We start from the raw sequence: 26,431 nt of genomic DNA on the forward strand, positions 1-26,431 counted from the left end.
TGTAGCTTTATGGTGCAGATGTTTTATAGTGATCAAACCAGTCATAAAATAGCTAGCCAAAATTGTGATTTTACATTTCAGTTTTACACTCTTTATCTTCATAGTCAGTGGCTGTCCCAATTTTATGACCCGTAATTCACATATTTTACTGTGGCGTGATTATCGGGTATGATTTTATGTGCCTTGGCTATAGCTATTTGTATTTGTGTTGGGTAACTGTGTCAGTTTCCTGCATCAAACATTGATGCCCTCTTTTGTTCACGGTTTATTTACATCATGCAAATAAGAGAGCAGGCTACTCATAGCTTATAGCCTTTCTCAGGTGTAACTGGGCTAGTGTAGGCCTATGCAAATTGCTTTTAATTCTATAGGTCTACTCATTACTTAGGCAAGTTCATCATTGTAATACAGGCAACAAGCTATTAGGAAGAGAAGTAATAAAGCTAGAACACAGAGTTTGCTGTTTCTACTCATACTGTAGTTTTGGTTGCAGGAGCACTGAATGTCTGAGATGAGCAAGTTCAGGATGCCAGCGTCCTGGCCACTCGGGGGCTTGCATGAAGGGGAACACAGAGGGCCTGGTTTTTTAAATTCTTTTTAACGATGAGTTTTTTATTATTATTTTTTGACTGAGCAAGGCAAGATTCGACTATAGTGTTGATAGACAAGCAGGGGGCCCCTATTGGCTACAAGGAATATAGAGAGCCCCCCCACCCCCCCCCAACCATCCTAGTAGCCAATACCATACATCATCGTGAGGCTTCCTACCCGTCTATCATGCTACCATCAAATCATGTCTAGTTAAACCCGAGTAGAACCTACCCTTCTGGGGCTGACCAATGTGAATGAGTAAGCTAAGGCTACTTTGTAAATGAAGAGAAAATGTCTGAGTGGTGCTTTAAAGAGACAACTAGAACAAAATGCAGAGCTGAATAAAACAAAGCTACTGAATATACCATCTCTCTGGTCATTGCTAAATCAGGTGGGAGAGGGAATAGGCTTTGTTATTTATTTATCTCAAGATGATGACTAAACTCTCTCAGTGGTTCCCAAAAATCATTATCTGAATAAGCTAAAGCTAAAATACCAAAAATGACATCATTATTCTGGCCAGTAAAAGTCAGCGAAGTTTTCACATTGACTCTCAAATTGCAATCGCAGGTATCTTGTATGCCTATCTCCACCACAGCAGCTTGCATAGGCCAGAAATTGTGAAAAATAAGAAAGCTGAATTAAAGATGTTGCTGAACTGCTGTATGTAAAGCACTTCTGCCCAGTTTTTCTTATGTTGCCACAGAGAGATGTAATCTCTTTTTGACAATTCCTCTGACTGTGGCTTCTGCAGAGAGAGCAAGCTGGACCTACAAGCCGTGGTTAAAACATTTGCACAAAGAAATGCAAGGCAACACAGCCGCTTAGGCTTAGTATAGACATAGAAGTAGTAAAACAGGAGGACAGGACTATCTCTCAAGTGAGATAAAATATACATAAATTAATCTATGTAATTATTATTAGTCACCGTATGATTTATTTTGAATAAAATTTTAATAAAAAACAACAGTTTAAGATTCCCTGTCCATAATTCGATTGCCCCAGACACTACTGTTAGGTTGTATAATTTAAAGTGGAGAACACGTCTGACTTTTCAGCAGTGCATGCAAGATTTCCAAGTAGTCACATCCTTTTCTCAGCTCCATTGACCTCATCATCTGCAATAATGAGTCATAGTTTTTTGCCCATTAAAGCAATTTTGAAAATAGCCCATTAACCTGAGGCAAGATTGTTCTTATATTAAGAATTCTGATGACCTGTTGCTACTCTCAAAATGGCTGGACCATATCCAAATGTATTCATTCAACGGAAACAGGTTTTTCTGAGATGGGAGTTTGCAGTGGAAGTGCCAACAGGATCCTGTGCACATGCATAGGCTGGTTTTGAATTCTTTAAAATGTCTCCTTGCTAACTGACATTGCTTCCTGTCCTTGATTCCTTCTGAGAAGAGATGAAGAAATTAAAATGGGTCAAAGGCTTCAGAAGAATTGTGACATACAGTACTTGTTCATTCACATCTAGAAATCAGACATGCTTGTTCATTCACATGTAGAATTGAGAGATATTGTATACTCATTCGTTAACATGTAGAATTTAGACATGCTTGTTCATTCTCATGTAGAATTGAGAGATATTGTATACTCATTCTTTCACATGTATAATTTAGACATGCTTGTTCAATCTCATGTAGAAATCAAACATACTCATTCATCCACATGTAGAATTCAGACACTTATTCATTCACGTTATTTTGCGGTGAAACAATTTAGGATTGATATTGAGGCCCCTCAGTACATATGCGTTTACTCTAATCCTGATCTAATCTTGTAAAATATGGGCAGCACAATGGTGCAGTGGGTGGCACTGTTACCTCACAGCAAGAAGGTCCTTTGTTCAAATCCCGACCGGGGCCTTTCTGTCTGGAGTTTTCATGTTCTCCCTGTGTCTGCGTGGGCGTTCTCCAGGTTCTCCGATTTCCTCCTGCAGTCCAAAGACATTCAGGTTAGGTTAATTGGTGAGTCTTAATTGCCCCTAGGTATGAGTGTGTGAGTGAATGGTGTGTGTGCCCAGCGATTGACTGGAAAATTGTCCAGGGTGTATTCCATGCATGTTGGGCGAGAGGCAGGATCGGAATCAGCATCTTCTGCGACCCTGACCAAGAATAAGTGGGTATAGATAATCGATGGATGGATTTTGTAAAGATTCCATTGTGTGAATATTATTTGGGGGCCAAGTACCAATGGTGTGTCAGATAACTAATTTTTAGATTATCACCTTGAGAAACACAATATTATTTGATCTGGAAAACTTGCTCTGTTCTGACCATAGGAATGCTGTCTTTGCCTGCTCTCCCCCAACAAACATCAAAGGAAACATCCTTGAGGCAAACTTTGATCTTTTCTTTTGATGGTTTTCTTGGAACTGACTTTGGAGAAACAAGCTGTGGTTTGATATTTTTTTCATTTATTCTTTTGTGGCTGTAACCTGTCCATGGCTGTAACATTATTTATCTGTTAAGGTAGTTTGAATCTCATTTTTAAATTAGACATTCAATTTATTTATTTGTTTATTTATTTTTGTACATAATACATTTCTTACATTTATTTTGGTTGTGAGTTGTACATTCTGGTAAAGATTAATCCAACAGGTTGCTCAGGGGATGTAATTGCTAATTAATAACTTTAAAGCAAGAAAATAAAACGCCAATATATGTCTCCAAAGCAGCTTGTTATGCCCCCAGGGGTCGTACTATGTCTGTATATTATATGATTGTCTTTAAATTACCTTTTATTTTTCCTTTGGTTTGAACTATTCCCTATGACACATGGTACCTTGAGACTGTAGGACTCAAGGAAAGAAGTGCTACAGCTTCCTACAGTATATCTGCAGCACTATACGTGGACAGAAGCAGCTTAGTGCATCAGAGAGAAGACATCAAAGTAGCAACAATGGCAATTACATATTTTGGGAAAAAATAACAAAAACATCTTCATGTCATTTTCGCCAATTACCTTTAGACAATCCAGATCTATTGAAGATGTGGTTAGTTGTCCTCATGTCAGCACACCAGTTCACCTTCCCTCTTCGACCACCCATCTGCTGCAACGCCTCATCCATGAATTGCACCTTTATTAATGATTGAAGCTGATGTTTTGTAGTCGTAATCGTAGACGTAATCGTAGGTTAAATTTTGGCATCCCTTGCAATAAGACTTCCTATAACAGCAAATACCGGAAATTGATCAATAAACCAGTAAGCATAGTGCACTAATTACTTGATGATGATGGGATGGATTGTGATGGATTGTGAAGCTCTTCAAACAACGATATGATGCATGGAAGTGAAAAATACCTAATAAGTTCTATCAGTGTGTGTGCGCGCGTGCGTGCGTGTGTGTGCCTGCGTGTGCGTGCATATATGAGAAAACCAGCTGCAAGTGGCTTTTCGGGGAGCTAACTGAATCTCAACTTTTCCCGCTCCAGGGGTAAACAAAAGATGACATGAGCAAGAGGGAGTGAGAAAGAGAGAATGCAACCACAGCCCAGAGACTGCATTGCTCTCACAAAATATATCACCAAATATACTCTGTGTTCCAGCCTTGATTGCCAAGGCTATGGCATAGCAAAAAATAAATAAATAAAAACTCCTTTTGGAGGCTAGTTGCAAATGTTTGCTATATAATGGTTTTTCACAACATTGATGAATGCCATGAACTTGTCAACCGGTAAACATAAAACCTCTTCTAGAATGTTGATATCTAAGATCCTTGTTGCTGAACATGCATTTTACATGGTAATGCATATGTCCATCTACTTGCTGGCTGCAACACTCTGTCCTAACTGCTCACTACTCAGCCTGCATGTGTGCTTAGCATTTTAAATATCTTCAATTGAGTGGGAATGGCGCTCAGCCAAAGAAGACATTTAAAGTGACGTTTCCCCTGGCATACTGTGACAGAAGCAGGGAGTTTCTCCTCAGAAGAGTAAAAACTGTCACATCAGTCAAAAAAATGTACAGTCTGGGGGCTTTTCAGGCACCTGGGCGCTGCAAACCATTTACTTATCCATAATTTCCATAAAATTCTCCAGTCATCCATTTTCCCTGTCAGCAGTAGCCTACGGAGCTAGACACTGTGAGAACTGATGTAGTTTTAGATTCAGGATTTGGTTTTGGATTTCATTCAAGGGAAGAATAAATTAAAGCTAACATTTGTAAATAACTCATAGCTCAATTTATTATTAGATGGAGGGCACCAAAAGTAAGCTCTTGTTAAATTGGCATGTTTTTGTTACAAAACCAGACTAATCTAGCAAGGTGTTAATATGAGAAATTATCATCGAGGCAATTCTACACCAATGTCATGCACAGGAAAAATATAGATAAGAGCACTCCGGACTGTAAGGTAGAGAGTACAGTAAATACATGATCTTAAATTAATGCCAATATATCTCTGAAAAGTGCAGTTTTTGCTTTAAATAATCATTGACATAATATTAGGTAATAATAATAATTTCAGGTATCTCAGAATGTAAAATATGTTTATTGTAAGGGTGATAATTGATGAATGCTTAATTATTAAGATGGACGATGGATTAAGCTTTAATATTCAGAGTGTATTCTTTCCCCAAAAATGAAATACAAGTTCATTTCAAAGGCACAGACAGTATTTGGAGACATTTATTTGCATGTGTATGAGTTTTATGAGGTAATGGCATGTTTCTCTTTAAGACAAAAGCAAATTCTATGAACACAAGCTAAAATACACAAGAAATTTAGAGAAATCTATGGCATTTATGTCACAGGTCTGCTTATTTATCCAAGCAGATGCAATAAAGCCTTTCAAACTTATGAGAAAAGCATGGTGAAATACTTATCTTCAATTCATGTGCAGTTGAAGTTAAGACAGAGGGGGGAAGAAGCAAAATAATGCAAATTTAGGAAAACAAAGCCTGAAAAAAAACATTTAAACCACAATTGTATTGTACTAATTGCTGTTCCTTTCCTGTAAGCTGTTGAAATGAAAAACAGTTCCTGGAATACCCTGTCAGTTTAATGAATAATAAAATGTGGTACAGACTATTTTACATCCTTGTAATTTCTTACCAATTTCTTGGTCTATTTATGGATACCAGACCCAGCACAGAGTGTACACTAGTTTCTGTAGCCATGCTCAGTTCACATCTTTCTTCCATAATATCTCTGTTGACAGTGAAGCCTGGGGCTACTGTATGTGCTCCTGTTGCTGTCAATACATCCTACTATTTCAGACACCAGGGGTGAGTGGAAGGATCTTCATGCACATAAATTAAAATCCATTCCATATATTTCAACACCCAGAACATAACTTATACAGCAAGACAGCACCAACACAAAATATTAATAAGATGAAGATGTACTTGTCATTTTAAAATTGGTGCATTTTTTCAGTAATTAAAAAAAAAAAAACACTTCACTATTAATGTAGTAACAGTTTAATTGTGAGCTCATTTAATTTGTCATTGAAAGTTAAGGGCAGCCCACAAAGGAACCCTGAATCTGGTCAGAGCAAAGCAAATTTGCACCGAACAGCAGTACCCATCCCATCCCACAAACTGCAGTACATACTGCCATGATTGGTCAACCAATGACTGATAATATTTATCACACAAGCCATCAAGAACCTGGAAACCAGATGTGTGAAAGTGACCCAAAACAGGATTCTGTGTTACATATGCAGTGAGCTTCATAATGTTTGGGACAAAGTTTTTTTTATTTCTTGTTTTGGTTATATTTCACTATTTAAAATTTGTAATCAAACAATTCACACGTGTTAAAGTGCACATTCTCAGATTTTATTTAAGGGTATTTTTAATACACTTTGGTTTCACCATGTAGAAATTACAACACTTTTTATACATAGCCAGTCCCCCCCTTTTCAAGGCATCATTGTGTTTGGGACATTACTAATGTCATGTAAATGGGACTAGTCAAGTTTAGAACTTCGTTGCAAGTCCTTTGCATCCAATGACTGTTTGAAGCTTTCTGACCCATAGGCATCACCAGGTGCTGAGTATCTTCTCTGGTGATACTCTGCCAGGCCTGTACTGCAGCCATATTCAGCTCCTGCTGGTTTCAAGGGCTAGTTGCCTTGAGTTTTTTCTTCAGCATATGAAACGCGAGTTCAGTTGGACTCAGATTGGATGAATTGCCTGTCAAGAATTTTCCGGTTTTTGGCTTTGAAAAACTAAGTTATGTTTGGGATTATTGTTTTACTGTAGGGTGAATTTCCAATCCAATGAATTTGGAGGCATTTGCTTGAACTTGAGCAGATAGGATGCTTCTGTACACTTCAGAATTCATACCTGTGGCAGCCATACATGCCCAAATCATAACACCCCTACCACCATGTTTCACTGTAAAACAAATTTTAAAAAGGGGGTTGCGGGGTGATTTTGACCTTTGGCAGTTTGATTTGCCTACACACTTTACTCTTGCCCTCACTGTGATACATGGGAATATCGGTCTGATCTGTCCACAAGGCCCTTTTCCCAGAACTCCACAGGTTATTTTAGGTACTGTAGTTTTGTTTGTGAAGTCCTTTGCGAACCGTGGTCACTGACACATGCATGCCTGCCTCCTGAAGAGTGTTTCAGATCTGTTAGAGAGGTTTTTGGGGGGTTTTCTTTAGTATGTTGGGAATTCTTGGGTCATCAGCTGTAAAGGTCTTCCTATGTGATTACTGAGTTTACCAGTGCTCTCTTTCTTCTTATTGATGTCCCAAACTGGTTTTTCTTATTTGTCAGGCACATAATGGATTCCTTGACTTTCACTGGCACAGCTCCAGTCATCATGTTGACAAAATGCCAATAACAGACTCCAAAGGCAATCAAAAGCCAAGAATTAAGACTTAGATATTAAAAGCCCTCTTACACCTGCACTAAGGAAGCAATTTAACACACCTGATTAATCAGAAACACCTATGAAGCCATTTATCCCAACCATTATGGCACCGTGAAACCGTGGGCTATTTGTAAAAAGCTGTAATTTCTACATGGTGAAACCAAAGTGCATAAAAATACCCTTAAATAAAAGCTGGGAATCTGCACTTTGTTTGATTGCAAATATAAAATTGTGGAATACAGGGCCAAATCAAGAAAAAAATAAGTCTTTGTCCCAAACGTTATGGAGCCCACTGTATGCAAATCAGATTTTTAATTATGCATATTTGATTTTACAATGGAAATATTATCTGCAAGTTGGCCCACTGACATTTTCCCATTCATTTGTGAGTACACAATTCCAACAAAAAAGTTAACATTAACTATCTAGTTAGCTAGCTGAAAATGCACACCAAACAGTTATTGTACTGGAGCCAGGATGAAGGGACCCTGGATTTAAACCAAAAACACAAAAATAGATAATGCTGTCATTGTTTTTGAACTTTTGTGACAATTTGTATTATTTCCCAGAAACTGTAAATTAATCATTACAGTATATCTTATCTGCATTGATACAGTGGCGAGAAAGTTATTATCATATTGTGGACATTGTGGACATTTTCCTTTTTATGATTGAATGTTTAATATGCCACTTTAATATTTTCACTTCCTTCCACAGCCAAATATGAAAAGGTGTTCTGAATAAGCAACATTATTGACAGCAGCATTAAATATAATCCAACATTAAATGCCTTCCAATGTTTTTATGAAGTTACTAATAAATTATCTACACTACACAAAATTCATAACAAAGTTATCACCCATCACTTGTTACAGATAATAAATACAGATATATTTTCCAGATGTTCACTTTGTACAATTATGAGTGACGATCAGTTTCAGTTTTAATGCGAAACACAAACTACTGCAAACCCAGAGCAGAAGCCTTTGTGGTATACAGAGCAGGCGTGTGTTAAAGTCCATCTCATAATCATGTGTAATTTTTTTTTCATTAGGCGTCCATGCTTAACAGTTTCTGCCACTGCATGGAAAAGCACACAGCATTATGCTGTGCCATACCCCTGTATCCTGACATCATAAATAACCCCATACACCCCTCCAAAGAGATGGGCAGATGCTGTTTGTCAGTGAACACAAGATGAACAGCTTGAGAGCACACTGTCTAAAAAAATAAATAAATACAAAATGGATGCAGATAGTGTTTCTCACAGGCCATGCACATATTTATAATGGCAGTAATCATAATTGGCCAGTTTCAGCCCAAGCTGTCTGTTATTTACAGATATTCTCAAAAGATTCCCTAATCAGTCGGATCAGTCCAAAAATTTAAATAAAATATATATAGTTTATATATCCATGCAGTCGTAAATGTGAAAGTGTATGCTGTAACCAACGCTTATGATTTTCTACTTTTTCAGTCCAGGGGTGGACAAATCATAAATCCATGTGGTAGTCCTCCTACTACAATGACTGCAATGCAGGTAAATCTGGTAGCCCAGTTTCATTTTTCGGCAGCCCACATATATATTGATATATGCAGGTATGTGTCCCTTATCTTACATTTACTAAGTTATTAAAATTGCACTAAGTGTGTCAGATTTAAAAATCTAAATAGCGCAAGGTATTCTTTAATTTGCTTACCCTTTCATTCATGCTAATGATTATAATTGTGTAAATGGTGATAAGTTGTGAACATTAGCCTAACAACAGCCTAACATTAGATTCATCAAGGGAAAACCTTTTTTTTTTTTGCCAAACCATATTCAACAGTGGCCTAGGGAGTTCACTGCTGGTCCCTTGGGTTTTGAAGCATCACAGTTTGTTAGTCCTGTACAATACATGCCATACATGCCCAAACCATAACACCCCCAACGCCACGTTTCACAGATGAGGGGGGGGTGCTTTGGATCTTGGGCAGTTCCAATTGGCCTTGATACAAGTGAATCTTGGTCTCATCTATCCACATTTTTTCCAGAACTCTGCATTCTCCTTTAGGTGCTTCTACAGCAAACTGTAACCTGGCCATCCTGTTTTTGCGGCAAACTAGTGGTTTGCATCTTGCAGTACAGCCTCTGTATTTTTGTTTGTGAAGTCATCTGTGGACAGTAGTCATTAATAGATCCATGCCTGCTTGAAGTGTGTTTCTGAACTGTTGGACAGTTGTTTGTCTTCATTGTGGTGAGAATCCTTTGGTCATCTACTGTAGAGGTCTTCCTTGGCTTACCAGGCTTTTTGTGATCTATGAGCTTACCAGTGCTCTCTTTTTGTTTAAGGATGTCCCCAACTGTTTTTTTTCTTCTTATTTCACTGAACACAGAAACGCCTGTGACACAATTTGTCCCAAACATTATGATGCCCTGAAATGGGGGGACTATTTATAAAAAGAGTTGTAATGTCTACATGTTGAAACCAAAATGTATGATAAATTCCCTTAAATAAAAGCTGAGAATGTGCACTTTAACCACATGCAAATTACAAATCTAATATATTTTGTTCAGGACTAACAAACTGTGATGTTTCAAAGCCCGAGGGCCCAGCAGTAAACTCCCTAGGCCACTGTTGAATATGGATTGGCAAAAAAGACAAAATCTAATTGGGTTTTAATCTAATCTAAAGGGTTCTCCCTTGATGAATCTAAGGGTAGGCAGTTCACAACTGATCAGCATTTTGACAGCAGAGTGGAGGTTGAATGTCAACCCTTTCCCAGGAGCTACAAAATTATAATAATTTGCTTGAATGAAACCACATTAAAGAATACCTCACGCTATTAAGATTTTTACGCTTTGAATAGCCCAATTTGACTATCTTAGCAAATGCATTGTAAGTGACACATACCTGTATATATCAATATATATGTGGGCTGCCAAAAAATTGAACTGGGCTACCAGATTTACTTGCATTGTAGTTCAGAGGACTACTACATGTATTTATGATTTGTCCACCCTTCTGAAAAAACTGAAAATCTTGAGTGCTTGTTACAGTGTACACGTTTATGACTGAGTGGATCATTCAGTGGCTGCAGATGTTTATTTTTTAGACTGCAGCCATACTGTTCTTTTTTTTTCCAAGAGTGTGGTGTTCCTTTCATCTTGTTAAAAAAGTGTTAAAGACCAAAGTAGGAACAATGAAGCTATTACGTACACAAAAATCAGCATGAAAAAGGGATCTCGTTCACAGTTTTTGAAATGTCATAAGCATTGAATATGTCATCAAGAATCAACAAATACATTTCTGGTATCCTAAAGGTTTCTAGAAACACTTCCCATTCCGTTTCCATTGACCATGGCATGGATATTATATAACATACAGGTGTCAGTAATACTGACATGTATGTCCGTCCCAATGGGACCTGCCAATGATTTAAAACCACTGGTTGAGTTATTATGATACATCTACAGTATGTTAAAATTTCTCTGTATCACTTCATGTCACAGTAGAAAAAATAAATTGTCAACCTCAGTCGTTTACACAATCTGCGGCTTTTCCATCTTGCTTCTCACCCCTCTCTGAAATGGCCATGTCTTTGCCCAGAGCTTCTCGCCGGGGGTAACAACCTCCCAGAGACTCAGTCAGACATTTGTGCAGTTGGTGGATGGCGGTGTGTCCATTTTGCTCCTTATCTCTTTGATGTCATTGAGGGGGGACTCGTTGCTGAGCTGACACTTAAACACTTGCTTGTAGGCCTTCCGAAAGTTCTCCGACAGGAAGGCATAAATGATGGGGTTGACGGAGGAGTTGCTGTAGGCCAGGCAGTGGGCCACCACCCGGAACACAAAGGAAGCCTGGTTGAGGGGGAAGGTACCAAACTCCGCCCAGATGTGAACCACATGGTGGGGCAGCCAGGACAAGCAGAACACCACCACAACCACCAGAACTGTCTGGGCAGTCTGGGGGAGGGACAGGACAGGACATGAGTGACTTCAGAGAAATACCCTCCTGTTTCATTCATTCACATCTCAGGAAGATCTCGTTAAGTTGTATTCTGAGACTAATACAGATATTCTCTGCAACGTCCTCTGCATACTATTTTTAATGTAATAGTAGTAAAATGAGGAGTGATTTGATGATGTCGGAAAAAATTGAAAATAATTATTCCTTTTTCTATTTTATTTTTTAAAATTTTATTCTAGATTAAATGGAAGTTGTATTATTTTTCTTCACAAATACAGTTTGATGAGGTAATTAGTGATTGTGGAATATGGCTGTCAGGTTTAGATACAATATTTTAATATTATTTGAAAATTGAAAAAAATTAACGTTCCAATATGTAATTGCTTTATCATGTGTGCTATGAAAATCTACAGTGTTCTGCGTTTCAAAGATGTATGTTTTCCTTCTGCACTACCCTTTTCCTTACACTGGTGCATAGCCAATCAGGTTTTGAGTTTTTTTATTTATTATTTTAATTAGTGTAGCTGAATAATGTTCTGCAGTTAGAGATGATGCATGGAAACAAAGCACTGCAACCAGTTACCCAGAATCCACTTGTGTGGTGGAAAACCATTGCACAGCTAGTGCAGAAACACATAAGCATTCCAGGTATTTCTGTAAATATATATATATTTTTTTTTAATGTGCAGCACTGTCCTCTAACAAAGTGGATCATGGTGTGTAAATAAGCTTTGAAAGAATCGTGTTAATGAAACCTACAAAGCTGACTGTAACTGCTTATAATGCCTTTATCAGTCATATTTTAAAGGTGTTAGGTCATCGAATCTGGTAATGAGACTCACTTCAGTCAAAATGCCTTGAAAAAGCAAGTTCCTCAATGTTTCAGCTCTGGCTATGATGTACTGAAGTATCTTTGATTGTTGCATTGATTCTGACTAATAACCCCTGTGACTAATGATACTTAGATTATGATACATTGCGTGTTTGTGCAAAAGTCAATCTAGCAGATCACAGTTATTCATGGATTGTTAAATAAAACTGACAGCTAAAGTCTTTGAGCGTTGGAAAAATTCTGGATATTTATTTTTATAAATGACAAGTTATGTTTCTCTTGGTCTTTAGGCAACTATTAGCATAATTACAATTATTCCATGCAACAGATGCTTATTAAGTTATTAATCATGATATCTCTGGGCATGTAATACATTTGGAATACACTGTTCTGTATTATGTATTTCAGATACGTAGCAGGCTTGACAAAGCAATATGATAATGGCTCCTATGTTTATGGGAAAATTAATGTTGTCCCAGGTTGAGCTCTTTCAACCCCAAACCAAAACCCTACCACTTTGGGTATAATGTATATTCTAAAAAAGGATCAGATTCTCTGGCATGTAAAACAATGACAGGATGAAGCCCAAAGCTTGATAGGCATTACAGAGGTAGATATGACTGTCCTTGGGAAGCACAGCCCTTGTTACCCAGGTGGCAATCCCAGTTATATTAGCTGGCTTGGCTGAGGCAACCAATCATACTCTAGTTCTGATTCTAGGACATGATATTACCATCTGTAGCAGACACCTGTACACTCTGTTGCTGTACATTCTCTCTCTGTGCTAAATCTCACAGAAAGCAGAGAGGCAGTTACTGTCGACTATCCGCACACATACCAAGAGATACAATTACTTCCAGTAGCTAAAGGCACAGATCCCACGCCAACAGAACAAACTTCAGCATTTCTGTGGCTGGAATTCTGTCACCATCTTCAAATGATGTGCATGTGCACATTCAACACTTCAGAGTTTTAGAACACACAGCAGTTGCATCACATTTATGTTACGTGCTTCGCTGATCTCAAACTCATAAGTCACGGTTCTTACTTGAGTCATCACTATTCTTAAGAGCTATGACTACTTGAATGCTACCAGGCACAAAGAAAAGGTGGCCAGTGTTGTCGTGAGAAAAGATCAGGCAAAGCCTCAGAGCCAGGCTCTGAACTCTCAGGCCGCATGCTGAGAGCGCGAGAGCAGGACCCATGACACCTCGCTGCGAGCCAGTATTCGGCCCATCGGGCACGGCTGGCTTGGCTTCCCAGGATCAGGTTTCATGTCCTTTCTGCCAATGCTTTTATTAGGTTCACCACGGGGTTGCAATTTATCTTTTGCCCATAATCTTGGCTCGTCCAAGTTTTTTGTTTCTCCTTGTATATTGCCTTATCCTCATCCCCAAACTCTAGAAAGAAGGAGCATATGGGAAAAGTCTAAAAGAAAGATTCTCTCAGACCAGAATTCCCTTACATACATATCAATGAATCAAACCAATCTACCCAGGCATTAGCATGACCAATGCATTCCCATCGGTAAATTAAGTATAATCCTTGGTTTCATATCTAAACATTTCTGGAACCCTAAAAATCTTTGAAAATTAGCATCCATATTTAGCAAGCACTGCTGACTTAATGCCTGACTGAGCCAAATAAATGAACACAAATGGCTTAATCACTTAATTAACTGAAGTTCCATTCCTCTGAATAAATTATATATTTGACAAACGGCAAACAAAATTTTTATTTGAGGTGCCATGCAACAACGCTCTGCCTTTCATTTAACTTGACTGTAAATTTTGACTGATGCTGCTATGGACCCTTTGAATTTAACTATTGCAATCACTATAATTGTTTCCTTTTTTGATGAAGTGCATGCATTTTTAAAAAATACAATACTTTCAGTATCAAGCAGTATTAACATTATTCTCAAGCTACCCTAAATGTAGTCAAGAACGATTTGGGAATATGAAAAAGTCCATACACTAGTTCAGGCTATTTTGGACACAAGGAAGCAATATCTTCTGGGTATGATGTTTATTTTTCCATTCATTTATAAATGTGATAAAAAGAGGTTATTTAAAAACTGTTTTTATAATTTTGTTTTCTCAGCTGCTATTGACAATACGCTTCCCACCATTATACCCGAGAGAGCAAACTAGGCCTCTAATTATTGATTAAATGTTTATTTAAATTGCTTGTGCTCAGTCAGAAGAACAGACAAACCAGGTTTGTTCTAAATATTTGATTCATTTACTTTTTTCATATTGCAAGTGCTGCTAGTTGGTTTGCCCTGTTTAGATTATGTTATTGCAAATAAACTGTGGCACTACTGGCTCCATGGTCCATCGTAATAAAAAAGATAAGCATTGTGGAATAACCAGTCAGTAACACTAATTTAAAATGAAGAAGCAGCATTAAAGGAGGGGAGCACAGAGAAATGTATTCAGGACACACTGGATGCTCTGAATCAGGCACAAACCTCCGGTTAGTGTGGGCAAGTTGGCACAAAGTGGGTAATGTTAATGTTTATATATGAAGGCAGCAGAAGACAATTCCCTTTAGGGATAAAAACACAGAAAAGACTTTCACTGTGGTCCCCAAAATACCCAACACACACACACACACACGCGTGCGCGCACACCCACACACACACACACACACACACACACACACACACACACACATTGTATCGGACATTCTATTACTATGAATAGCAATGCATTTTTTGTAATAAAAATGTTTCATTGCTATGTTGAATCTTTGAGTTGAGTGTTGTGCATTTAAGAAAAGTCTGTGAAATTACTACTGGGAACTAGAGAAAAACAATTCTTGTAATTGGACATTTTACGTGCAAAATTATAATATTTAAAGCTTCTTCATCTTTACAAGATTAATTTTTTTATATGGTGCAGGGAAGGGATGTGTTTTGTAAGATAAGGTGAATGATTTTAACGAATGAGTTTATTCAAGAACCACATATTAATTGCAAGACTACTGTAACATATCCTACGTAGGCTGCGTGTGCCTTGCCGCAAATAATATACAGAAGCAAAACCACTGCAATGATACCATCCAATCCAAAACTTTCGAACGATTAATATCGCCCTGTATTATTTTATGCGACTGAACATTAGTGAGAATTTTTATTTTATGATTAAACGCACAGAACTCACTAATAAATTAATATAGTGCGTACTATTAATTGTTCATAAAAAGTGTTAAATGTATACAGACATGGGCAGGTCTGCCTTCGGTATCCATAGTCACAAAAAAACATAAACCATGTCTATGGCTTTTAATGTAACATATATTGATGGGTCATTAGGCTGGGTTACTGATTTTTCCGTTGCGAGCTGTGGCATTCTAACAAAGTAAATACCCGTTAAAACAGTTGTCTCGCTTTTAGAGCACCTAAATGTCAAGGAGCGGCATGGATTATTTAGACTTCCTTACTTGACAACTGTTGACAAACAGTCATACATACCTTCTTCTTTGACGCTTCCGATTTCTTGGACAAGTTCCTCAGCTTTTTGTGCAAATGGTTTAAAACCTGCAAAGGCATAACAAATACAATGGTGACAGTGGTATACGGACGAACTGGAATAAGCATCCATCTTTGTCATATGTGGAGTCGCTGAAATTTAATGGGTTTTTTTTTCCCCCCTTTTCTTTTCGGTTTCCATATTTTTATTGTAAAAGGGGTTGCTAAATCAGTTTGTTTCTTTTGCTAACCAGTGCTTTGCTAAACGTGCGCAACTTTGCCACCAACAGCGAGAATAAAGGTGGAGAAGGGAATAGGGTGTTTAGAATAATATAACGTTAGCTAACGCCCAATACTAAATTAAATTACTATAAAAAATCACCTTTTTGAAAATATACTGATGGGACTGATGTTTAATGAGTGCGTTACTATGGTAGGCTAAATATCCAGGATGCTTACCTTTGCGTAACAAAACGAAATTAAAAGAAGAGGCAGCACGTAACCAAAAACAAAAGTGCATACAACGTAGACCTTCTTTTGATTCAGATCCGGCCACTCTTCCCAGCAATAGGTACCGTTATCTCCCCTCACTATGCCCTTGTAATAGGCAACCGGCGCTGCCATGGCAAACGACAGAATCCAAATCACGACCACTCCAATCAAAGCATGTTTAGCCACACGAATCGACGACGATTTTCTGGAGTGCACGATGGCGATGTAGCGGTCCACCGACATCGCGGACAAGGTGAATATACTGACCAACATAGACACCGTGAAAAAGTAGTGAATGAATTTGCAGATGAACGCTCCCAGCACCCAAGTCGGGAGTATATACACAGTCGATTGAAACGGAATGCAGAACAGAAGGTACGACAGATCAGCTATGCTGAGGTTGAGGATGAATATGTTGGTGGTGCTCCGAGGTTTTCCAGGTTTACTCCGGGCGAGGACCGTTATCACCATGGAGTTTCCCAGCACACCGAGAGTGAATATGAGTCCAAAGATTACAAGCGTTATAAAGTTGTCGATGCCAATCCCAAATAAAAGTTTCTTTGGCGCTGTCGCCGTATCCGTTATATTGAAATTCCCCAGTCCTTCACTTAGGTTACTTAAAGCTGACGAGTCCATCACTTTAGATCACAGGAATACCACACTCTTGAAAAAAAAGATATTACGTTCTAATTTCTGCAAAGGTCAAGCTAACTTGTGCGTATCTACTGCACATCTAATATACGCACAATAAGGCGAGGGTGTCTTTTCGATTGATACATGACTTCTCACGCCTCCATTAAAAGTAGGAGCACACGTTCTTCGATAAGAAAAATTGACTTAGTAATTTATAGGATTTTTTGCCGATTTCCTGTTTAAAACCTTTGGCAATGTGAACATTTTAAAGATTTACTCCAAAGAAATGTCTAAAGCTACGTACGCTTTAGGCTACATAAATATGTAGTCACATATAATATGTAAATGGTAAATCTGGTTTTCAGTATTGATACTTTATGGTGCGGCTCCCACTGGAGAGACTTCTTCTGTAGACACCTGATGCGCTCGTGTTCGCTGGCTGCCTCCTTGCAAGTCCCTTCGAACCGGCGTTCCCACCAGAAATTATAGTGGGGCAGGGCTGCGCCTCCAACGTCACCAGGCAGTGTTGCAGACTCAAACCTACCAAAACTCACTGCACAGAGAGCAACGCTACCTATCAGCGTGCGTCAGTCCCTATTTCATATCTCTCGGTGTACACGTTTTTTTTGTGTAAGATGTCTTTTGTGATTAAAAGTTTCTTGCGCAACCCTAAGACACGAAGACAACCTTAGTGATGAGTGCGTGACGAATTCAAGGAACAATGAACCTTTGTTGCAGAGAAGGTCCATATTTCTGTAATGACAATGATTTCCTGCGATGATGGATAGAGGAGGGACTGGGGCTGGCAGTGGAGCTGTGATCTGAAAACAAATTAGTGTTATAATATATACATAACTCTTGGGGACGCTATCCACTTAAACTGCTTGCTAACTTTTGTGGCCAGTTCTTAAAAGAAAAATGGTCCCCCAGGAAGTATCCAGAGGCACATTTGAGTGTCTTCTTATTTGAATTTAAATGATTTGACTTCAAATAGCCCTCTGCCAAATCGCAATGAGCAGAGCTAAACAGAAAGCAGAAAGAAGGAAGAGCATTGATGTAATGTCAAACATCAATTCTATATTATTTTTGCTCGGGTATATTCGGCAGACAGTATTATTTGTGAAAGCAGATGTGCAATTATTTCTAATACCTATAATTTTCTGAAATATTGCAGGGACGTTGCATGCGTCCTTTCCATAGGTCCGCCTTACAAATGAAAATCGTTTACGTCTGCCTGCTGATGAAATCATCAGAGATATGCGAGGTCAGTTCTATCATTACTGCAATCAGTTTCTCCAAATGGTAGTCCACATATTCTTGGTGAATTTTTCTGGTGATGTCGATGTTGATGTGGAACAAACAATTATGTCTTTTGCAAATCCCCTGGGAAATTGTAGAATTTACATAACACGGCGGTTCAAATGTCATAGATTAGTTTCCCTTGTGTTTGAAATATGCGTGGTTTTCAGAAGTCATACGCCATTCTGCATTTTAACAAGCACGAATCCGCAATAGCTGGGACCGCACACTCGCATGCATCCGTGTGTGCATTCACGCACACACCCTCACACAACACGTAACCTCTTCTTTGGCTCATGACCAACCTTTCCACGAAATCTTGTGCAAATCTGTGAATCCATTCGGGAGTTATGCGCCTTTTTTTGTGGTAGGCCACGCCCCCTCTTGGTCAATCGGCCTGAAAGATACCTAGCTGTACCTTCCGGTCATGACCAACGTCCATGCCAAATTTCAGCCTCCTGGGGCGAAAACTGTGGCCGCTACGGGGTGGAACACTTTTGTGTACCAACCGGCCAACCAACCTACCGACCGACAGACAGAGCTATAGAGCTGCGGTCGCAGCTAAAAAATTAACTTGGACTAACAAAACATGATTAAACGTGCATTGATTTAAAATGTAGCATAGAGACTGCATGTTGCTCAACGAAATCCTAGACATAGCTATATTTGAATATGCATATTCATATGCATTTTCTCTCTCTCTCTCTCTAGCTACGACATCAGCAAGTCTGTTCTCCCTGTGCTTTTTATTGGCATGCTGTCATGATAGGCGACCTGTAAAAGACCATTATTATTATTATTATTATTATTATTATTATTATTATTATTATTATTATTAATATTAATAATAATAATAATAATAATTATTATTATTATTATTATTATTATAAGCCCCCGCAGCTATCGTTAATTGTTCACTATAACTTGTAACCTCAGGTAGGCCTGTCTGTGGGTCTATGGGTTGCACAGCTATGACCGTCAGTTTATCTTCATTTATTTATTTATTTATTATCGCACTTGTTTGAGGGAATACTGTATTTTCGCCAGCGATGATGGTAATTAGAGTAGTGGCTGTTTGCTGTTCGAACTCTTCCGATTGAATTACTGCCTTACTTTCATCTGAAATATGGCATGCACTCGCGTTTACTTAGATTAATTAGTTTTATGGTACTCATGCTTTAAAAAGCTCTTAAAAAATAAACATAGGAGGCGCACATGCATGATTAAAGAGGGAGATTTGGCACGAGGCTAATGGAACAAGATCCCAAGGCATTGAACATTTGCACCACGAGAAGAGCTTAGTATGTTCACAGTGTTGTTAAAAGTATCACAGAGAAGGAACGTTTTCAGAAATGTGTTGCTCAGAGTAAAGGATAAAGCACACACTTGTGATTTGATCTAGGCCTTGATGCCAGTAGTTACATTCATAAGGTGGGGAAAATTTTATCTGTCTTTCTTGTGATTTTCATTCTTATATGTCTAGGTTTTACTTTATGCGTTTTTATTATTATTATTATTATTATTATTATTATTATTATTATTATTTTATTTATTTCACTATTAGTGTTTGTTTTCAATTGGCCCAGGGTTTTTTATGTATTTATTTTTGGATATATATATATATATATATATATATATATATATATATATATATATATATATATATGAGATTGTAGACATTGATAACATTCACGTGAAGTAAATCCAAAGCAACTTGTACAACAACATTATGCCTCCACTGGTTGTATATGTTTATGTTACCTGATTACTAAAACAACAAACAAACAAAAAAAACATTTAATCAAATCTTTGTTTGGAACTGTTACAGATGTTTCTATGAAGAAGGAATGTATCCCGAGACCACTGCACTCAGTGTAAGGTGTGGCATGGCTTCCTTTATCAGGGGTCTGCAACCCTGGTCCTGGAGAGCCGCAGGTTCTGCTGTATTTCATGGTTCCTCAGCACATAATCAATCAAAGCAATTGGTTACACAGTTAAGTCATTTCACCTGGACACTTGGTTGGTTCTGATTTTAAAGTGAAATACAGTCTGTCTGGTCCTGATTAATCTTGGGAATAAAGAGCTTGTGACACATACAAGTGCTGGCATAGGTTGTGATTGTTAATAAGTACCATAAAATGTATATCTTTGTGTGCATAGCGTCAGAAAACATAGCATTGCCGTACATGCTGCTGGAAATGACTCATAGTTTATTTTATTACATTAAAAGCTACAAACTTGCTGATGCCCCTAGCCAGCATAAAGCTGGCAGGTGGCTGGCATCACTATATCTTTCAATGCACACAAAAACTAAATTTAAAACATACACTGAAACTGAAATAATGGTTTCTAAAAACTTAGAAAGTAAACTAACTTTAAGGATTTGATTACATCTCAGCCATAATATTGGTGAAGTGATCACTTGGATTCAGTTTCAGCTGTAAGTGTTAAAGCCAGGTGCCACCTTGCTTCACCACCAAGGTTACTTACTCTTTCTTCTACCAAATAATCACAGGTGAGATATATTTTTGTGCTGTTATCTTAGTCTTTGGACCCAGGTGTGAAAGAAAATGAAATGGAGCAAATGTCATGGAATGCCAAGCCAGGAACTATGGGAACCAGCAGCAACTCACAGATCTGAGTTGCCTCCGCCTGTTGTCACGATGAGGGTCATATTTTTCACAGGAGACTTCCTGTGGAGTGGAGGGGTCACCGATGGGGCTGGTCTGATACTTTAAACATTGGATCCTTTTTGACTACACTGGATAGCACTGCTGGAACGGTAACAAGACTACCTTCACACACCCTTTATCATTGAAACATATTGATCAGGCAACTACATTTTATTAATGTTATTACTTCATCAATATTGATAAAGCACAGATCAAACAACCATACTTTCAAAAATAAGGCAAAAATCATATGCTCCAAATTCTGTGATAGAAAAATAAGTATACTAGAATTAAATTGGAATGGTTTGTTGTAATATATATGCCTCGGCCATTCGTGAAAGTTGCCATATAACAGAAGGTCAAAATAATAGATTCCAGTTCTGATGGGGAATAAATTCAGTGTACTTACTCTATGTTTTTCAGCAGATTTAAGCCAGACAGACAAACAGGCAGACTGGGATGATGATATGTAATCCACTTTACATGTGGTTAGAGATCAGTTGAAGAAAACATTTCAGTTTAACAATGAAACAAAATATCTATCAAACATAAAGCAAGAGAATACAGTCTGAATGATAGCATTGAATGACTTGCACCATGGCAATGAATTTAAGGAGTACTAATTGTACATCATTCTGTCCCTTGTCTGGGTCTTTAGTGTACAGTTTCTCATAGTTAAATTGTTTTCAACTGATAATGAGAACACAGGTATGTATGTGATTAATACTTATGTGTAAAATGTATCCCTCTCATTGACCTGTGGATATCTGTCATATATTCATATTTTATGATTAATGTGGTTATTCCAGATTAATGGCCTGGACTACAAAATGGCAGTATTATGAGCAGATTGGTTTAGATATGTTCCACTTAGTAAGGCAACCTAAAATATTTTGCGTCTGGCCCAAGCTGTTGCATTTAAGCTGTCTACACAAGGTAGCAGTAAGTCCACTAGATGGAGCTGTTTTAAATTGAAGTGGTGTCATGGGGGTATTTACGGAAAGCATGCTTACTTTCAACTTCTGTCCATTATGTTGACACCATTTGTCATGGTTTTATTTGAGGCTCCATCGAAAATGTAGGTACTCTGCAAAATTTTAAGATCAAGTTTGTCATTCCACCACAAAAAACATGTTTTGACCTGAGATCACTGAGGCCACTGAGACCAATCACTACTTTAAAATGGCGAAGATAAGGTAGATGTTTCTCTTTCATTGGCATAGACAATATTTAGAGAGTCATATATAGAACAAAAACAGCACTGTATAAAAAATACACATTGGACATAAAGGCAAGCATGGTCATGAAATCAATCAAATATGCTGAGTAATGTTTTTATTCTTCTGTTTTAAGAACTAATTTAGCTAATGGACAGATTTATTTTATTTTATTTTATTTTTTTAGGAAATGTAAGCACTTGCACTGTAAAATGTTTTAACTACTACCATTCTATCCAGAGGTTTTGTAACAGATTTGAGGAATTTTACATCCTTATATCGATACGCAGTGCAAAATTGAAAACTGGAAAGAACAGTACTGTTGTGCTGCTTTTACCTGTGGTTGGGTTAAGTTGAATATGCTGCAATCATGTAACCTCTCATGATGATCATGAAGAAAACTTTTTCCATGAGCATAATGGTGAGCAGTAACCCATGTCAGTGTTCATGCACTCTGGCTGCATTTTCCCCCCACAATGCTGTTAAAGCCATGCACTTATTTGTTTTAAGATTGAACATGGGAAGGCATCCGAAAGTTATTTCCATATTGGCACATATACCCCTGAACTTGCATGCTTTTTCTTTCTTCTCTTGTTTTTAATACGGTTTAAAATTCATATATTCTCAAAACTTTGTGAGGTCCTAAATTTAATTTAGAAAAGATCAAGGGAATGGTACTACAGTTCTGGAGGCTGAACCATAGTTGCCCAGAAGACAAATCTATACTTATGGTTCCAAAAGCATAGAACCACAAGTATACAGTAGATCTCTATATGAGTCACACACTTCATATGCCCATGTTTAATACATTGATTGAGAGTCTGAAAATGTCCCTCTATGAAGTGTCCTATCCCCTGTCTCTTATAAGATACGATAGATTGTGAAGCCTGTTGGCTTTGTTCCATTGCTACCATTTTAACTGGACCTTCTGAAAAGGGGATTCCATAAATGTGCTTTTCCTTCAATGGACTGTCATATCTCGCTTGTTCAGATATCCTTCATTTCTTAATCCTCCTGTTTGCCAGGGACACAGGAAAGGTGATAGTGGATATGCAAATCATCCATTTATGTGACGGTCTGTGTTTCATTCATTTTGCATGAGATATGAGCAGCTGTTGTATCACTGAAATCATTTGAAATCCATTCTGAAAAGCTGGCTCTGCAGGCCAGTTACTGTTGGATTTTCGTGAAATGAACCCAGATCATATAGTTTTTTTTTTTAGCAGAATTGGATTGTGAAAAGGGCTGTGTAGCCTATTAGAAGGTGATGCTGGTCAGGTGGTCAGTTTTGTGGGGTTTTGACCCAGGGCACTATTGTTTTATATTAAAAAGGGTTATTGCCTTTTTGAAAAAGTGCCTTAGTCTTTAAGGGCCACAGTGAGTTGGGACCTTGGTGTAACATCTTATTTGAAAGTTGCCATGGCATTATACAACAATGGTTCCCAAATTCCCCAAACCTATGACCCATTTAATGGACAAATACATTTTCTGTAGCCCTCCACTTATGAAAATGTAGTCTAATATATAAAAATATAGAATTAAGATCATTTGGCTCCAACTTAGTTTTTTTGCAGTAGGTTTCCTATGTGAATACTAAGCACAATTCTGCTCACTTTCAGGAGTTTAGCCTGAGACAGGTATAGGCTGGCATGGTTGCTGGTAGCAGTCCTCTTGAATTGCACAGGGAAAGTGAAATAAATGAGAAAATGTAAAAAGATTTTGGGGAGGAGGAAGACTGCTCTAATGAATGTTGTGTGCAATGTTTCATCAAAAAAGTGTCCCTGTCGCCATCTGTTTTAAATGAGAAAATAAGGAGAGGACTGACCTATGGAGAACTCATTTACTGGGAAATCAGTACAGCACAAAGGAGTGTTACAATTAGATGATCATCAGTCCTCAACGCCAAATGTTCAGCATTGCCTTCTGCCTCTTATATCTGCAGTTCTGATGGCTGACAGGTATTGGAAAGGTACTAAATTAGGACTTTTTCTCCATTAAGATATATCATGCTGACTGATTTGCTCATGTATCCGAGTCTGTCTTACAGTCTGTCAGAGGGATATGTGTTTCAGTATTGCGAAGGGGAGGTAAAGCAATTAAGACCAAGCCATTAATCACATGGCTTATTGAATGAATGACCACCTTGAGAAGGTCGATAAGTTTATATATCTTTCAATGTTCACTATATATTTTCCATAAGAAATGCCCTGAGACAGCCATTTATTTACATGCTGGCTCACTAACAACACAAGAAAAAAGAAAAACACCATTCCTCACAAATTATTGGAGCAAATTGAACTGCTCAAAGTTAATTGGGGACAGATTGGTTTGGGTTTCTTTTTCACTCATTAGTACCCAATTTGTCTTAATGCGATAGAGAGACCAGAATCGAGTTTCAAATAACAAAAAGGACACCACCAAGGCATTGGTCATCCCATCCAAAAATGGACTGGCAAATTGTGCTACTTTGCACAGGAGTCTGAATAATTTATAATCTGATAGATTAATTTGTTGATGTCATTTGTCAGATTTATTTGAGTATCTGTGTTTTAAGGTTTTTTTTAAGAAAATTGAGTATTTCTAGTTTTAGAAATTCTTAATCAGAGTGACCCTTCTAAAGGTTCTTAAGACCCAAATAACCTGCTTGTTTACTGTGAGCAAAGGGAAACAACATTCGATGTTCGTTGGGTACATCTTAACATTTCCCGGACGAGTGTCAGTTCTATTGTAGTGAATTTAGGGTCAAGAAGGAACATGCTCAGCAATGTACCCTCCAGTGATCATCTCACATATATGTGTCATCGGAGCCTGAAAAATAAATAAATGTCCATATGTTATGGCAAGTAATAGATTCATTCTCAGTTCTAGGCTTTGATAATGGTATGGTAAGATTGGCTTAATGGCCTGTGCTCCTCATTATGCTTTCATCAGTTTAATGTGTTCTTTTGTTCGCTGCTTTCAAGTTTTCGTTACAAGGCAGTTTTAGGTCTGTCCAAACAGCATTTGGGCTTCATTTTTGCATTGAATTCTCCAACTGACAGACACAGGGGGAAAGATGCTAGAGCTGAATTTTGTCTCAATAATAAACTTCACAGATTCAAACAGAGTTCAAACACAGATTCCTTCAAGAGATGAGATTTACAAGTATTTATGATGTTCCTTTGTATTTTTTTCATTTCATCTTCAGAAAACTAAAACATTGGGCCACATTCACAAAATTTTTCTAAAATTATTCTTACTATCGTTCTTTAAAATGTTCCTATGAAAATCCAATATGGGATTCATGACACATGCAGACCTTTGTTTTTGTGCGTATCCCAGGTTTATGAGATGATGAATGCAGGCTGTGTGTCATTTTTATGCACAATCCTGTTCATGTGATTAGCATAATGAATCAGCCATGAACAAATACAGATAAGAAAAAAAAATTATGAATGCCAAATTGTTCTTGAAAACGTTCTGATCGTACACATTTTGTGAATGAGGCCAATTGTGTCCTCTGAAGTAGCCAAATTCATTTAATTAGAAATGTAATAATTTCATTTTTAATTATTGTATTATTATTTATATGATGACCTTTATTAGTTTGAAATTACTTTGTAGCTTTTGGCTGTGCTTTTAGGTCATTGTAGTATTGGAACATTAATCTCCGCCCAAAGAGCAGATCAGGTTCTCCACAACATTTGCCTGTATGAGGCTTCATCTATACTACCTGTGAAAAGGATCCCCCGTTCCTTTTCGCTAGCCCACGAGTCCCCAAGAGTGTGAATAGCTCACACGTGTTAACTGTGTTTAACATAGACCGATGGCCTGGTGGAGAGATATAACCAGACCCTGAAAAGCATGATCCGAAAGTTTGTTGCCGGAAATGGCAAGGACTGGGATCGCTGGCTGCCCTACCTGCTGTTTGCCTACCGTGAGGTCCCCCAGGCCTCAACGGGGTTCTATCCTTTCAAACTCTTGTATGGGAGGCAGGTGAGGGGACCCCTTGATGTGCTGCAGGATGCATGGGATAAGCCAAAAGCACCGGAGAAGACTACCGTTCTCGCCTACGTGCTGAAAATGAGGGAGAAGATGGAGGAGATGGCCGAGCTGGTGCACACCAACATGGAGAAGGCTCAACACCACCAAAAAGCCTGGTATGACAAATCAGCTAAGCAGAGAACCTTCCATTCTGGACAAAAGGTACTGTTACTGTTACCCACCTCTGAGAACAAGCTGTTAGCTTGATGGCATTGACCCTATGAGGTAACAAGGAAAATGGGGCCTGCCACTTATGAAATTAACATGCCTGAAAGAAAGAAAACTAAACAAACCTTTCATGTTAATCTCTTGAAAACATGGAATGATTGGGAGGTTCCAGTCAGCCAGCAACTCATGGTGCAGGCGGTCGTGGAGGAGGACATCCCAGAGCAGTTCTTCCCCTTGGG

The 26,431-nt window shown here is 38.1% G+C and overlaps 1 protein-coding gene and 2 long non-coding RNA genes across 3 annotated transcripts; all 3 read right to left on the bottom strand.

Moving 5' to 3' along the window:
- Positions 1-1,580: 1,580 nt before the first annotated feature.
- Positions 1,581-5,006, bottom strand: LOC135241943 (uncharacterized). Its single transcript, XR_010326176.1, has 3 exons — positions 3,564-5,006; positions 2,423-2,532; positions 1,581-1,992 (listed from the first exon to the last, which is right to left on the bottom strand). It is a non-coding gene; the product is annotated as an uncharacterized LOC135241943 (long non-coding RNA).
- A 3,316-nt stretch (positions 5,007-8,322) lies between these two features.
- galr1a (galanin receptor 1a) lies at positions 8,323-17,281 on the bottom strand. The gene is made up of 3 exons (XM_064341493.1): positions 16,148-17,281; positions 15,692-15,757; positions 8,323-11,377 (listed from the first exon to the last, which is right to left on the bottom strand). Exons 1-3 carry the CDS (start codon positions 16,814-16,816, stop codon positions 11,060-11,062), a joined length of 1,053 nt encoding a protein of 350 aa, XP_064197563.1. The 5' UTR covers positions 16,817-17,281; the 3' UTR covers positions 8,323-11,059.
- Positions 17,282-19,976: 2,695 nt separating this feature from the next.
- On the bottom strand, positions 19,977-21,871 carry LOC135258201 (uncharacterized). The gene is made up of 3 exons (XR_010330903.1): positions 21,798-21,871; positions 21,194-21,261; positions 19,977-20,886 (listed from the first exon to the last, which is right to left on the bottom strand). It is a non-coding gene; the product is annotated as an uncharacterized LOC135258201 (long non-coding RNA).
- Positions 21,872-26,431: the final 4,560 nt, after the last annotated feature.

The sequence above is a fragment of the Anguilla rostrata genome, chromosome 1 (assembly GCF_018555375.3).
Source record: "Anguilla rostrata isolate EN2019 chromosome 1, ASM1855537v3, whole genome shotgun sequence".
NCBI classification, from domain to species: Eukaryota; Metazoa; Chordata; class Actinopteri; order Anguilliformes; family Anguillidae; genus Anguilla; species Anguilla rostrata.